This window comes from Lissotriton helveticus, chromosome 9, assembly GCF_964261635.1.
Source record: "Lissotriton helveticus chromosome 9, aLisHel1.1, whole genome shotgun sequence".
Classification (NCBI taxonomy): Eukaryota; Metazoa; Chordata; class Amphibia; order Caudata; family Salamandridae; genus Lissotriton; species Lissotriton helveticus.
Window position 1 is genome coordinate 135211610 of NC_136070.1, and position 12013 is coordinate 135223622.

General features: G+C 44.6%; 1 protein-coding gene across 3 annotated transcripts in view; it reads left to right on the forward strand.

Annotated features, from left to right (window-relative positions):
• The window catches only part of VPS39 (VPS39 subunit of HOPS complex), a 334794-nt gene that overhangs the window by 248167 nt on the left and 74614 nt on the right, over positions 1 to 12013 (forward strand). For all 3 annotated transcript variants that reach the window (XM_078659635.1, XM_078659637.1, XM_078659636.1), the window contains one exon: positions 5881 to 6015. In XM_078659635.1, coding sequence (XP_078515761.1) covers positions 5881 to 6015 — 135 coding nt within the window. The remainder of the gene's footprint in view (positions 1 to 5880; positions 6016 to 12013) is intronic.

Here is a 12013-nt window from a genome sequence, read left to right on the forward strand (position 1 = left end):
CCCCGTCCTGCCGGCCCACCGGCGTTACCTGCGGTTCACGGTAGGCCACGAGCACTTTCAGTTTATCGTGCTCCCATTCGGCCTTACCAGCGCCCCACGGGTGTTCACGAAAGTGATGGCGGTGGTCGCAGCTCATCTGCGCCGGTTGGGGGTTTCAGTCTTCCCCTACCTCGACGACTGGTTGTTGAAGGCGGGCTCGCCCCACACAGTCGTCCACCACCTTCAGATGACGGCAGACCTCCTGCACGAGCTGGGGTTTTCCATCAATGTGCCGAAATCACACCTGTGTCCCTCTCAAAAGCTCCTTTTCATCGGAGCGGTTCTCGACTCGGCGCAGTTTCGGGTTTATCCTCCGGAACGGCGGGTCCGGGATATACAGGCTCTGATTCCGATCTTTCAGCCGTTATCCCGGGTTTCGGTCAGGTTGACGCTGCAGCTGCTGGGGCTGATGGCTTCCTGCATCCTTCTGGTGCATCACGCCCGGTGGCGAATGCGGGCTCTGCAGTGGGACCTGAAGTTTCAGTGGGCCCAGCATCAAGGCAACCTATCCGACCATGTCCTGATTTCGGAGGGCACTGCGAGACAGTTACAGTGGTGGCTTACGGACTGCGATTGGGTCAGAGGCAGATCCCTCTCCCTTCCCCAACCGGAGCACGTAGTTGTGACGGACGCGTCCCTCCAGGGCTGGGGAGGCCACCTGGGAGAGGCGGAGATCAGAGGCATCTGGTCTCCGGCGGAGTCCCGGCTCCATATCAACATGTTGGAGCTGCGGGCGATTCGCCTAGCACTGAAGGCATTCCTCCCCTTTGTCAAAGGGAGTGTAGTGCAGGTGTTCACGGACAACACCACCGCCATGTGGTACTGCAACAAGCAGGGCGGAGTGGGGTCGTGGACCCTTTGCCAGGAGGCTCTGCGTCTCTGGCAATGGCTGGAACGTCAGAGCGTGACTCTGACGGTTCAACACCTGGCAGGTTCTCTGAACGCCAGGGCGGACGAACTCCGCCGTCGGTGCTCGGTGGATCACGAATGGCGTCTGAACTCGGACGTGACGAAAGGCCTCTTTCTGCAATGGGGAGAGCCTTGGTTAGATCTATTCGCCACAGAAGAGAACGCGCAATGTCATCAGTTCTGCGCGTTGGAGTTTCCAAGACGGCACTCGCTCGGCAACGCCTTTCGGCGTGAGTGGAGTTGCGGTCTATTGTACGCCTTTCCGCCTATACCACTTCTGCCCAGAGTGCTGAAGAACATCAGGCGCGACCGGGCCCAAGTTATCCTTGTGGCTCCGGACTGGGCTCGAAGATACTGGTATCCAGAGCTACTCAGCATGTCAGTCGGTCCCTCGATCCGCCTGCCCCTTCAGGAGGACCTTCTGTCGCAGCAGCAGGGGACGGTCCTCCACCCGAACCTGTCCAGTCTCCACCTCCATGCGTGGAGATTGAGCGGCGACAGTTGAGGCCATTTGACTTGCCTTCTGAGGTTTGTGAAGTAATTCTGGCAGCCAGGCGTCCCTCCACAAAGTCGGTATACGCCTGCCGGTGGAACAGATTTGTGGCATGGTGCACAGCAAAGGCTGTGGACCCTCTCTCTGCCCCTCTTTCCGAGGTTCTCCTCTTTGTTCTCTCTCTTGCCTAGCAGGGCTCTGCTCTGGGCACTATCAAGGGCTACCTTTCTGCCCTTTCGGCCTTTCTAAGGCTGCCTGATCAACCTTCTTTGTTCCGGTCCCCTATTGTAACAAGATTCTTGAAGGGCATCACGCACATGTATCCACCTGTTCCGTTCGTGATGCCTCAGTGGGACTTGAACCTGGTTCTGATTTTCTTGATGTGCGCTCCCTTTGAGCCACTTCATTCTTGTCCTCTCCTGACTTTAAAGACGGCCTTCCTGGTTGCCATCACCTCTGCCAGGAGGGTGAGTGAGCTCCAGGCTCTTTCTGTCAAACCTCCTTTCATGTCAATTCATCCAGACAAGGTGGTTCTGAGAACTAGACCTTCTTTCCTGCCCAAAGTAGTCTCTGCTTTTCACATCGGGCAGTCCATCACCTTACCCTCCTTCTTCCCGCCTCCGCATCCTTCAAAGGATGAAGAGCGGCTCCATCGTCTGGACCCAAAACGTGCGCTTTCATTTTATATGGATTGCACACGCCAGTTCCGGGTGGATGACCAACTGTTTGTTGGCTACGTGGGTGCGAAGAAAGGACGGGCGGTACATAAACGGACCATCTCTCGGTGGGTCGTTCTGTGCATCAAAGCGTGCTACTCTTTGGCTCGGAAGGAGCCTCCTGTTGGGCTGAGGGCCCATTCCACTCGGGCCACGGCGGCTACTACTGCCCTGGGCCGGGGAGTCCCTTTGCAGGACATTTGCCAGGCGGCTACGTGGGCCTCGCTGCACACCTTTGCGAGGCACTACTGCCTGGACAGTCAAGTCCGGAGGGATGGCTTCTTTGGCCGTTCGGTCCTCCAGGACTTTCTGGTGTAGGATTGTATTGGTTCGCAGACCCACCACCGGGGTTGGTATTGCTGGGGTATCTATTCTAAGGTAAGGAATCTAATACTAACCTGTTTCTTTCAGATGAACAAGTTACTTACCTTCGGTAACGATATATCTGTAAGAAACAGTAGTTAGTATTAGATTCCTTACCGCCCCACCCATCCTCCCCGTTCTGCGAACTGATACCTAGGGTTAAGGACATCCCTTTCAGGGCCCTAGTTTCAATTGGCACCAGTGTTGGTTCTCACATGGCTCTGCGTGTTCTGGCGCGGAAAAGCTGTGTACAAAGAACTGACGTCAGCGTGCGGAGGCGGCGTCTATATACTCCGGCGACGTCATCACGGCGCCCGACGACGGACGCGGAGTCGCAGGGGACGCCTGCAGACGACGCCTACCGACGCGCAGGGGTACTGCTACGCAAAAGTTTCCGGATCCAGACTGACGCCTGGGAAAATTCTAAGGTAAGGAATCTAATACTAACTACTGTTTCTTACAGATATATCGTTACCGAAGGTAAGTAACTTGTTCGTCAATGCCACCATACCACTCAAATTAAAAAGAGTGACGGAAAAGAATAAAAATCCATGGTTCAACGGAATATTGAATGAAGAAAGATGCAATTTGAGAGGAGCAAAAAAAAAATGGAGACAACATCCTTCCTCCCCTACACTGAAATCTCTCAGAAAAATCAGAAAGGAATATAACAAGAAGATCATCAACACAAAAAAAGAATACATCGGAACAGAATTGGATAATGCCAAAAACAGACCACGCAAATTATTCGGAATCATAAAACAACAATCCAACAAGTTGGCAAAATCTGTCCAAGAGGTCACTAAAACACAACTAAGTTGTGATGAATTTTCTTCCTTCTTCATCAACAAAGCCAATAGGTTGGAAGAAGAACTTAAGACCGCCGCAGATATCATGGAAGACAACATGCCACCAACTCTATCTGACCGGAACCATGCAAACAAATCGACTAAAAACAAAGCACACTGGAACACATTCAAATTATTAGATCACAAGGAGGTTGCTAACACACTTGCGACAACGAAACCCAACAACCATTATAATGATCCTATACCATCGAAATGCTTGAAAGAAATCAGCCATTCCATGATCCCAATATGGACAGAGATCATAAACGCCTCACTATCACAGGGGTGCCTGCCAGAAAGCTTGAAGACTGGGCAAGTAGTCCCGATCATCAAAAAAAAAACACAGCGGACCCAACAGATCCAAATAACTATCGACCAGTGACCAACATCCCTTTTCTTGCTAAACTCATAGAAAAATGTGTACAGAATCAGTTGAGTAAACACATCGACAACTTCACACTGCTAGATGACTGCCAATCTGGATTCAGAGCAAATCACAGCACGGAAACGGCAATACTACACATTGTCGACGATGCTCTTCAAGCTCTAGATCGCAACCAATCCTGTCTACTCATCCTCCTAGACTTGTCAGCGGCATTTGACACAGTTAACCACGAAAAATTACTGATCAGACTACACGACAGGATGGGAATCTATGGCACAGTATTGAAATGGTTCGAATCATTTTTAATGAACAGAACTCAGAGAGTCTTAGTAAATCAAGCACTATCTCCATCTTGTCCTAACACTACTGGAGTGCCGCAAGGATCCACCTTATCTCCCTCACTGTTTAACTTATACATCGAACCTCTCACAGAAATTCTACGAAACTCGAAAATATCATACCACATGTACGCAGATGACACGCAACTGTACATCAAGATTGCGAGCCTGGAAGATATAACCACAATGAACGAAGCCCTTAAAATATCGCTAAATTGGTTAACTAACAATCATCTCAAGCTCAACGCTGACAAAACAGAATTCTTACTCATCACACCACAAAAAAAACAATCCTTAGTGAAAGAATGGTGCAAATTGATTACAGCATTAAATTGCATCCCAACTCTAGTAGATTCTGCGAAATCTCTCGGAATCACATTGGATGAGAATCTTGATATGAAAACACATATTAAATCTATGGCAAAAAACGCCCACTTCCATCTAAACTATCTAAGGAAGATGAAATCCTTCTTAACGGAGACAGACTTGAAACTAGCTGTGCAATCTCTAGTTGTATCTAGGATAGAATATTCAGCGGCAAGGCTCATTACAGGATCTAGGAAATTTGATCATAGCTCACCTCACTTGAAGGCCTTAAACTGGCTACCGTACGAAGCTAGAGTACAGATGAAAATGGCATGTATCACCCATAAAGCGATTCATCACAACACACCTAAATACCTAGCCCACAAAATAGAAATCTCAGGAAGAAACGGACTTGTCAGGAGTGCCAATTACCTACTCCTGAAACCACCTATCTTCAAGAAGAAAAAAACATATGAGAGAACATTCTCAGGCGTAGCTCCCAGGATATGGAACGCCCTTCCTGCAAACATCAGAAAAATTACAAACACGATAACATTCAAGAAGGAAATCAAGAACCATCTTATGAGCAAGTTCCTCCCATAACAAGACTATCTCTACTGAAGACGAGGCCGATGATTATTTGACTGCATACCCTATATGGGAGCAGGATTTGACTAACTGAACCTTAAAGTAATACTACCTCAGATCATTGTAACTTAATTCTCAATTAAGTCCATCCTGTTGTTGTTTTCCACTTACAGACTTTGACGATCTTATTATATATATTGTGTTTGCAACTCAGACCATAAGATGTTAAGCACTCTGATACCTACGGGTCACGTTCGCGCTAAAGAAAACTGTAAAAATAAATAAATAAAATAAAGACTTGAGGTAGGAGAGTGACATAAAATTCTTGAGCGAATATTTTACGACAAAAGCAAAAGACTTTGAGAAGATCTCTTACAAATGGGCAGCTAGTGGGAGGCTGCAAGATTGGTCGAGATACAAGTTCTCATATTGAGGCTGAGAATCACGTGGCCTGCAACATTCAGAAATCTGACGTCGAGAGATAAGATAGCCCGACAAGCTTATGTATACAGAGTTGCAATAGTATAAATGTAACTGTGTAAATTTGAGTCAAATCTATAGGCTGTAAGTTGTGCATCCAATAGGGTTTGTCTCCAAAGACTAATAGCTTGTCTTGTCAGCGTTTCGTCTCTTGGAATTGGCATTCATCAAGTTAGCTACGGCTTGCTTACATTCCTTGAAACTGAATTGAAGGAAGTTTGTATTTCTGTTGACTCACAAAATATGTTGTGTATTGTCAACATGGGTGTCTAAAGCAACTTTTGAAATATTTAGTTTTCATAAACTTACCATTAGGACTTAGTCTCTTACTGTCTGTACAGTCATATAGTCAGAACACTTATGTCTGCCCAATATATCTCTTCCATCTAACTGTTCTGCTTTCTTTCTCCACAAGGCTATTCACCTTTTGCCAGCAAACACGCAAATTTCAGAAATAAGAACGTTCTTGGAGAAGGTCCTGGAGGAAAATGCACAACGGAAGAGGTTCAACCAGGTTTTAAAGAATCTGCTGCATGCAGAGTTCTTGAGGGTATGTCTCAAATATCTTGCTCTCCTCTAACCGTATCAAGATATTCTCAGTGTGTAGCCTTTTAGCTTAAAATAATTGCTGTGATGAAAGCACATTTATTTTATTAGAGTAAATGTTTTCAAGCTATGTCTAAAGGACAACTAGGAACTATGAAATGCATTAATCACCTGCACAGTCTGTAGCTGAACTCTTTCTACAGTTGGCAGAGCTGGCCTTCTTTAGTCAAAGTTCTAACCTCCAGCTTGCATGAATCAAAACAGCAAAGGAGTTTTAATATCTTAAACCTATTCCACAGCCAGCTCTGAAAAATGCTTTGTCTGCATTTCCATGCTTCTGCATGCATGTCCCCAGGTTTTTTTAATACCTTTTATGCTATTTGTTAATGGAATCTTTTTAACAATTGATGGGTAAACTGTGATTAAGAACTGCAACTGTTTAGAAGATTGTTATGCTATGGCTGGGTCCAAACTGGGGTGGCGTAGTGAGCAAAAGAACAATTAATTAATCCCAGATCTATTGACTGGGGTGAATGTTTAATTCATTCAGCATTCCGTCCTTCATTTGTTTGCTGCAGCACTTTTTGCCCTAAGTGGGATGGATATTCCCAGACGTGGGTGCCTTGCTCATTGTGCCACTGGATTCAAGCTAGCCTTGCTGATGAAGGGTGGTACCCCTAAACTGGTCCCTGGATGCTTGTTTCCAGTCCAGGGAGGACCCGGCTTGGCTGTTCGTGCTGGACTGTTCCAATGAGGCACAGGGTCAAGATTGATTTGCATATGGCTGGTTCCAAACTGGGGTGATGTAGTGAGCAAACGAACAATGGATGTATCCCATATCTCTTGACTGGGGGTGAATGTTTGCTTCATTCAGCATTCCATCCATCATTTGTTGCCGCAGCACATGCGAAGTAAGGATAGCCTCATATATTCCCAGATGTTAAGCATGCTTGTCTGGATTATCATATTGTCCCAGTGTTTTATCATCATCCTCGTCCATAATACTCAACGATCGTTGTGGAGCTAAAGCATTTTGCGATGAAAGAGTGCAAGAAAGCTGACAAAATGGGTAATCTGAAAATGAGAGCTGGAGCAGCACTCCTGGGCCCGAACCTGAGGAGAACTGAACACCTGGGAGGTTAGACCCCTGGCCCTACGCCCTCTCCCTCCTTCGCATCCCTCCATACTATTGTCATCCCCCCCTGTCTCCCCTTACCCCCAAGCCAAAGCTAGTTGTTGAAGTTAGTTTAGGCATTCTAAAACACTAATCATAGGATCCTGAAATATCTACAAGAGGAGAGTAGAATGTATAATACACCACTTGCAGGGAATGCAGGTAGCAGAGACACAACCAGACCCCACACCAATACACAAATACCCACTGATAGACCATGGGTACCATCGTATTGTATTCTGTGTATATGTGATATCCATCTACTGGTTAATTTCACGCATCAACTGCCACGTCTTTTCTTGTTATAATAACTAAATGCCAATAAACAAGTACACATTCCCCCCCCCCCCCTCATCCCCCCTTCCCCTTAATATATATGTTTTGCATCGGGGGATGGGCCCATGTGCACGTTGTGGGGTTGGCAGCCTGCTGGTGGTTTGGAACCAGGGCCTGGTGGCAGACCTAGCCCTGTGGCCAACCTCCTGCTGTGCACTGCCAAAGGATATGCACAGCGTGAGGTTGGCAACCTGTTGCTGATTTGGACACAGGAACTGGTGGCAGGCCAAGCTCCGTGGCCAATCTCCTGCTGCACACGACTGAAGATCGTGTGCGGTGGGAGTTGGCTTTACATATGGTAATAAAATATTACTTTACATTAAAAAGCCATAGAAATTCACTGACAAAAGGTTAAAGTGGAGTTATAGTTAGGTGAATGTCAGTGATAACATTAAAGTTTTGAGCTCAGAAAAACGCAGCAATCAACAAGTTCTAGTAAGCTGAGCCAACTATAAACCTCCACCATTCACTGCTTCTGTATCAATGTATTATCCCCCCCCCCAAAAAAAATTGGAGTTAGTAAAAGTAAAGTCTAGATAACATTCAGCCAAATGAGTTGGAGAATCAGATAATAGTCTTAAATGTAAGGTCCTACAAAAGTCAAATAAACATTTAGATTCGAATGTAGATAGCTTGTCGTCCTTAACGTTAAAGCTACCCAAAATTACCGTTTAGAAGCAGATCGGGTATTAGGCAATACTAGTTTAGGGTAATTCCAGCTAAACCACCTACAGCTCCTGGTGGTTGATAAACCAAAACACGTATTACAGGTAACATAGAAGTCTGCTGTACATTAACAGCAAGAATTTTTTCTTTTCTAATGTTGTTCAAGGGGATCTGCGTGATCTTAATGTGATTCCTAATAATAGTTTAAACTCTGCCACCCAGCTTATTGGAGCAATCCACACCAGGGCAATATTAGGTGCACGTTTCTTGTAACCACGCTTCAGTTAGCAACAAGAAGTCTAATTTACAATCCAGGATTGAATATTGAATTTCAGGCTGTGCTTGAGTTAGAATGTGACACAAATAGGCAAAGCATGAAACTAGAAATTTGTTCCAATATTTAACAGACTTTTCAGCCACGGATAGAGGCACGGAGTTTTTCATTTCCATAGTGAAGTAATAAAAACATAATATTTGTCCATTCCAAATGGGCTCACCTCCAGGATTTGCTGTTTAGTTTAATACAGAACAGGAGGGTACTTGAATGATCTTTATTTATGTCTAAGTGATAATTTATTTGAAATAATCAAATTTATCTTAAAGGGAAATGAAGTTAGGTGTGCAACCCTGAAAAATAAAATCTTTGAAATAATCACATGATGGACAATAGAAGACAGTGAAATGGTTTTATGCGGAGCTTTGAGATTTCAATACAAGTTTGTTCAATTGTGATAATTAAGTCAGAACATTTCAATTGCAATATGTCCAACAACTAATTTTCATGTATATAAGTATGTATTTGGTATTTGTAGAGCGCCAACCTAGTCAAAGGGAGTGGAGTGCTGTACAGGGTCAAAGAAACAGACCTAGCCAACAAGTAACATATGATATAGCTGGTTTGTGGACTGTTACTGAATCATGATGTAATGTTCTCTAAAGGCATTCGTCATCAACTGTTTACTGAATTGGAGCAGGGTTGGTGCAGTCCTGATGCGATTGTCATTGTCTGTGGAATATCGAACTTCTTTCCACAATGAATGCTTCAAAACAATAGCTTTTGGAGGTTTCTGCTGTACAAGTGGCATCAAATAAATAGTCATATCACTACCCGGAAAGACTAAAAGCCTCATTGGGATAATGGCATGGAACATTCGCTTTAGAAATGTAGGTGGCTACCCTTTTTAAAAAAAAAATGTTTTTATTGAACACATGAGTACATAGCTCCATAATGGGATCCAATCAAATCCGGCATTACCATATAATAGTACCTGCATTTTGTATCAAAGAAAAGAAAAGCAACCCCACACATAGCCATACCCCCACCGCCCACCCAGCATTGCAGTCTCTGTAGATGAACACATAGCAACTTATACAACATAGTCTCTGCTTCCCACATCGGAATATCTAGCCTTTGCATTTTTGTGCTACCCACACCTTTACGCTTCAGGCCTGTTGCAAGTCAGGGTGTCCAAGTAAGTACAGAGTCAATGGAGCCCAACAGTCTTTCGGCCTAGAGGCCTCAGGTAGTTCCTCTGCATATGCCTCTAGCTGCTCCCTGCAATAGATCAGATCCCGGATGTCGGTGACTACTCTGTTCGCATATGATTACAAGATTGCTCTGAGGCCTTCATAGCTGTAATCCTGCAGGTATCTGCTGTGACTTTCATGGTGGTGTGACTTTGGGAATTGTGTTCTTAGAGGTACTAATTACTAACAAATGGCAGAAAGTATTGTTGTCATGGTCTGTAAGGGCAGACCTTTGATCTCCATCACGCCGAATTGCACATTACCACTTCGGGCCTAACGATGAAGAGCTTTGCAGATTATCAGGTCCTATTTTGTATTTAATAGAAGCCACATGTACCTGCAGTACATCTAAAGCTTTGACCTATAGGTCTGTTGAGAAACCCATAATTCCAGATAAAATCCCAGGTTGAAGACCCAATATTTTGTGGAAAGAATTCTAGAGAAAAGGACTTAATGGATTCGATTACATCCGTGTTAAGAAGCATAGCTCTTTTCAACGTCCATCTGGACTGTACCTGCAAACTTCTGCTTGGGAGGGCGAACTGCAGGGGAGCGTGATCCGAGAGATGACTAGGCTTGACAACTATCTCCTTGATATTAATAAGAGTTTGTCTATCTTTTGATTTTATCTGGGACGCCTATAAGGCCTGTTTAAGGGGGAAACTACACGGCATCATTAGTTCTAAGAACAGGGCAGAGGCTAAGATGTTGAAGGACATTGAGGGGAAAATCAGTCAGTTAGAATTGGACAGAATCAGCCTGAATAGAGAAGACTCGGAATCCATTTTGCAAAATCTGCAGGAACTCGACGAAGCAAGACAGCAGTATAGAGGAAAACTAGAAGCAAAATGTAAAGCTCAATGGGATTCCAGGAATATGGAAAATTTTGAGTATGGGGAGAAGGCAGGAGCATTACTGGTGTGGATTGCCAGAGTAGATCGAGCTAAGAACGATATTAAAGAACTAATCGTAAACAGCAATGGAGACACATCAAGTAAAGATGAGGATATGCAAACCTGCCTTCTCTAACTCTTTACAGATTTATATAAAGAAAATACTGCCCCATCCCTCGAAAATATACACATATGGCTGAGCAATAAAGCACTACCAACATTGTCTGAGAAGGGCAGGAACAGTTTAGATGCCCCCATCACCCTGGATGAGATAACTGAGCAGATTAAGAAATCGAAAAACAAAAAAGCTGCAGGCTCGGATTCACTTCCAAGTGAAGTGTATAAACATCTAGTAGAAGAACTGTCCCCTATGTTGGGAACAATCTTCATTTCATTTTATTATCCTGCAGGAAGAGTGCCTAACACATATTGGTAGATTAAGGATATGTTTTGTCATATATTGGTAGATTAAGGATATGTTTTGTTAATTTCTACAACAATGATTTCTTAACCCATCCTAACCCCAATTTCAAAAAATTGTTTGAATTTATTGATGAAGTTGCGGAGGGACAAAAATATGGCAGGTTTGACTGCATTTGTATAGGAGGTGATTTTAGCGCTCATATTTACCCTAGTACCCCACCTTGTAAAAGAGGAGATGAATTAGTAAACCTGTTAGCTACTCGTGATTTAGCTAATGTAATGGAGACAGACAATGAACCAGTTCCCACCTATATTGGCCGTGGAAGTTCAACCACCATCGACTATGTATTCATCTCTTCTCTTCTTGTGGATCTTTTTTTAAAATCAAAGGTTGTTAGAACTACATACAGTGACCATTACCCAATTTTAGTTTGCTTCAAATCTATCAAAAAGCATGGGAAGATAATAATAGAAATTGGGGAAAAAAACCTAACGGCTTCAACAGATAGGCTAAGGGTGACTTGGAAGGGGATAGATAATCAGGGCGGTTTAGCCCGTGTCATCAATATACACCCCACATTAGCCCCGGGTTGCCTTTCCACTGATAGCCCTGGGTCTGAAGTTGTTAATTCATTCTGTGAACTTTGTAAGGCCATAAAAAAGGAAATCTCCAAACCTGTCCCACTCAACAATAATATTAATCCGAGGTGGTTTGACTCCTCTTGCTCCAAAGCCAACCGGGAACTTAGGGCGGCCCTCTCAGCTGAACCTCGTGACCCGGCCCCTGGTAAGGACCCTGAGATCTATTTATAAACACACCTTAAAAACTAGATCTGAAGAGTTACTAAAAGACCACTGGGATTCCCTTGTTCGCACAGCAGCCTTAAAGGATGCAGCCGGGTTCTGGAGGGCGGTTAAAGACTTGAGATCACTGGGCTCTAACATCACGCCTATAAACTGTAACATAACAGGGGATGCGTGGG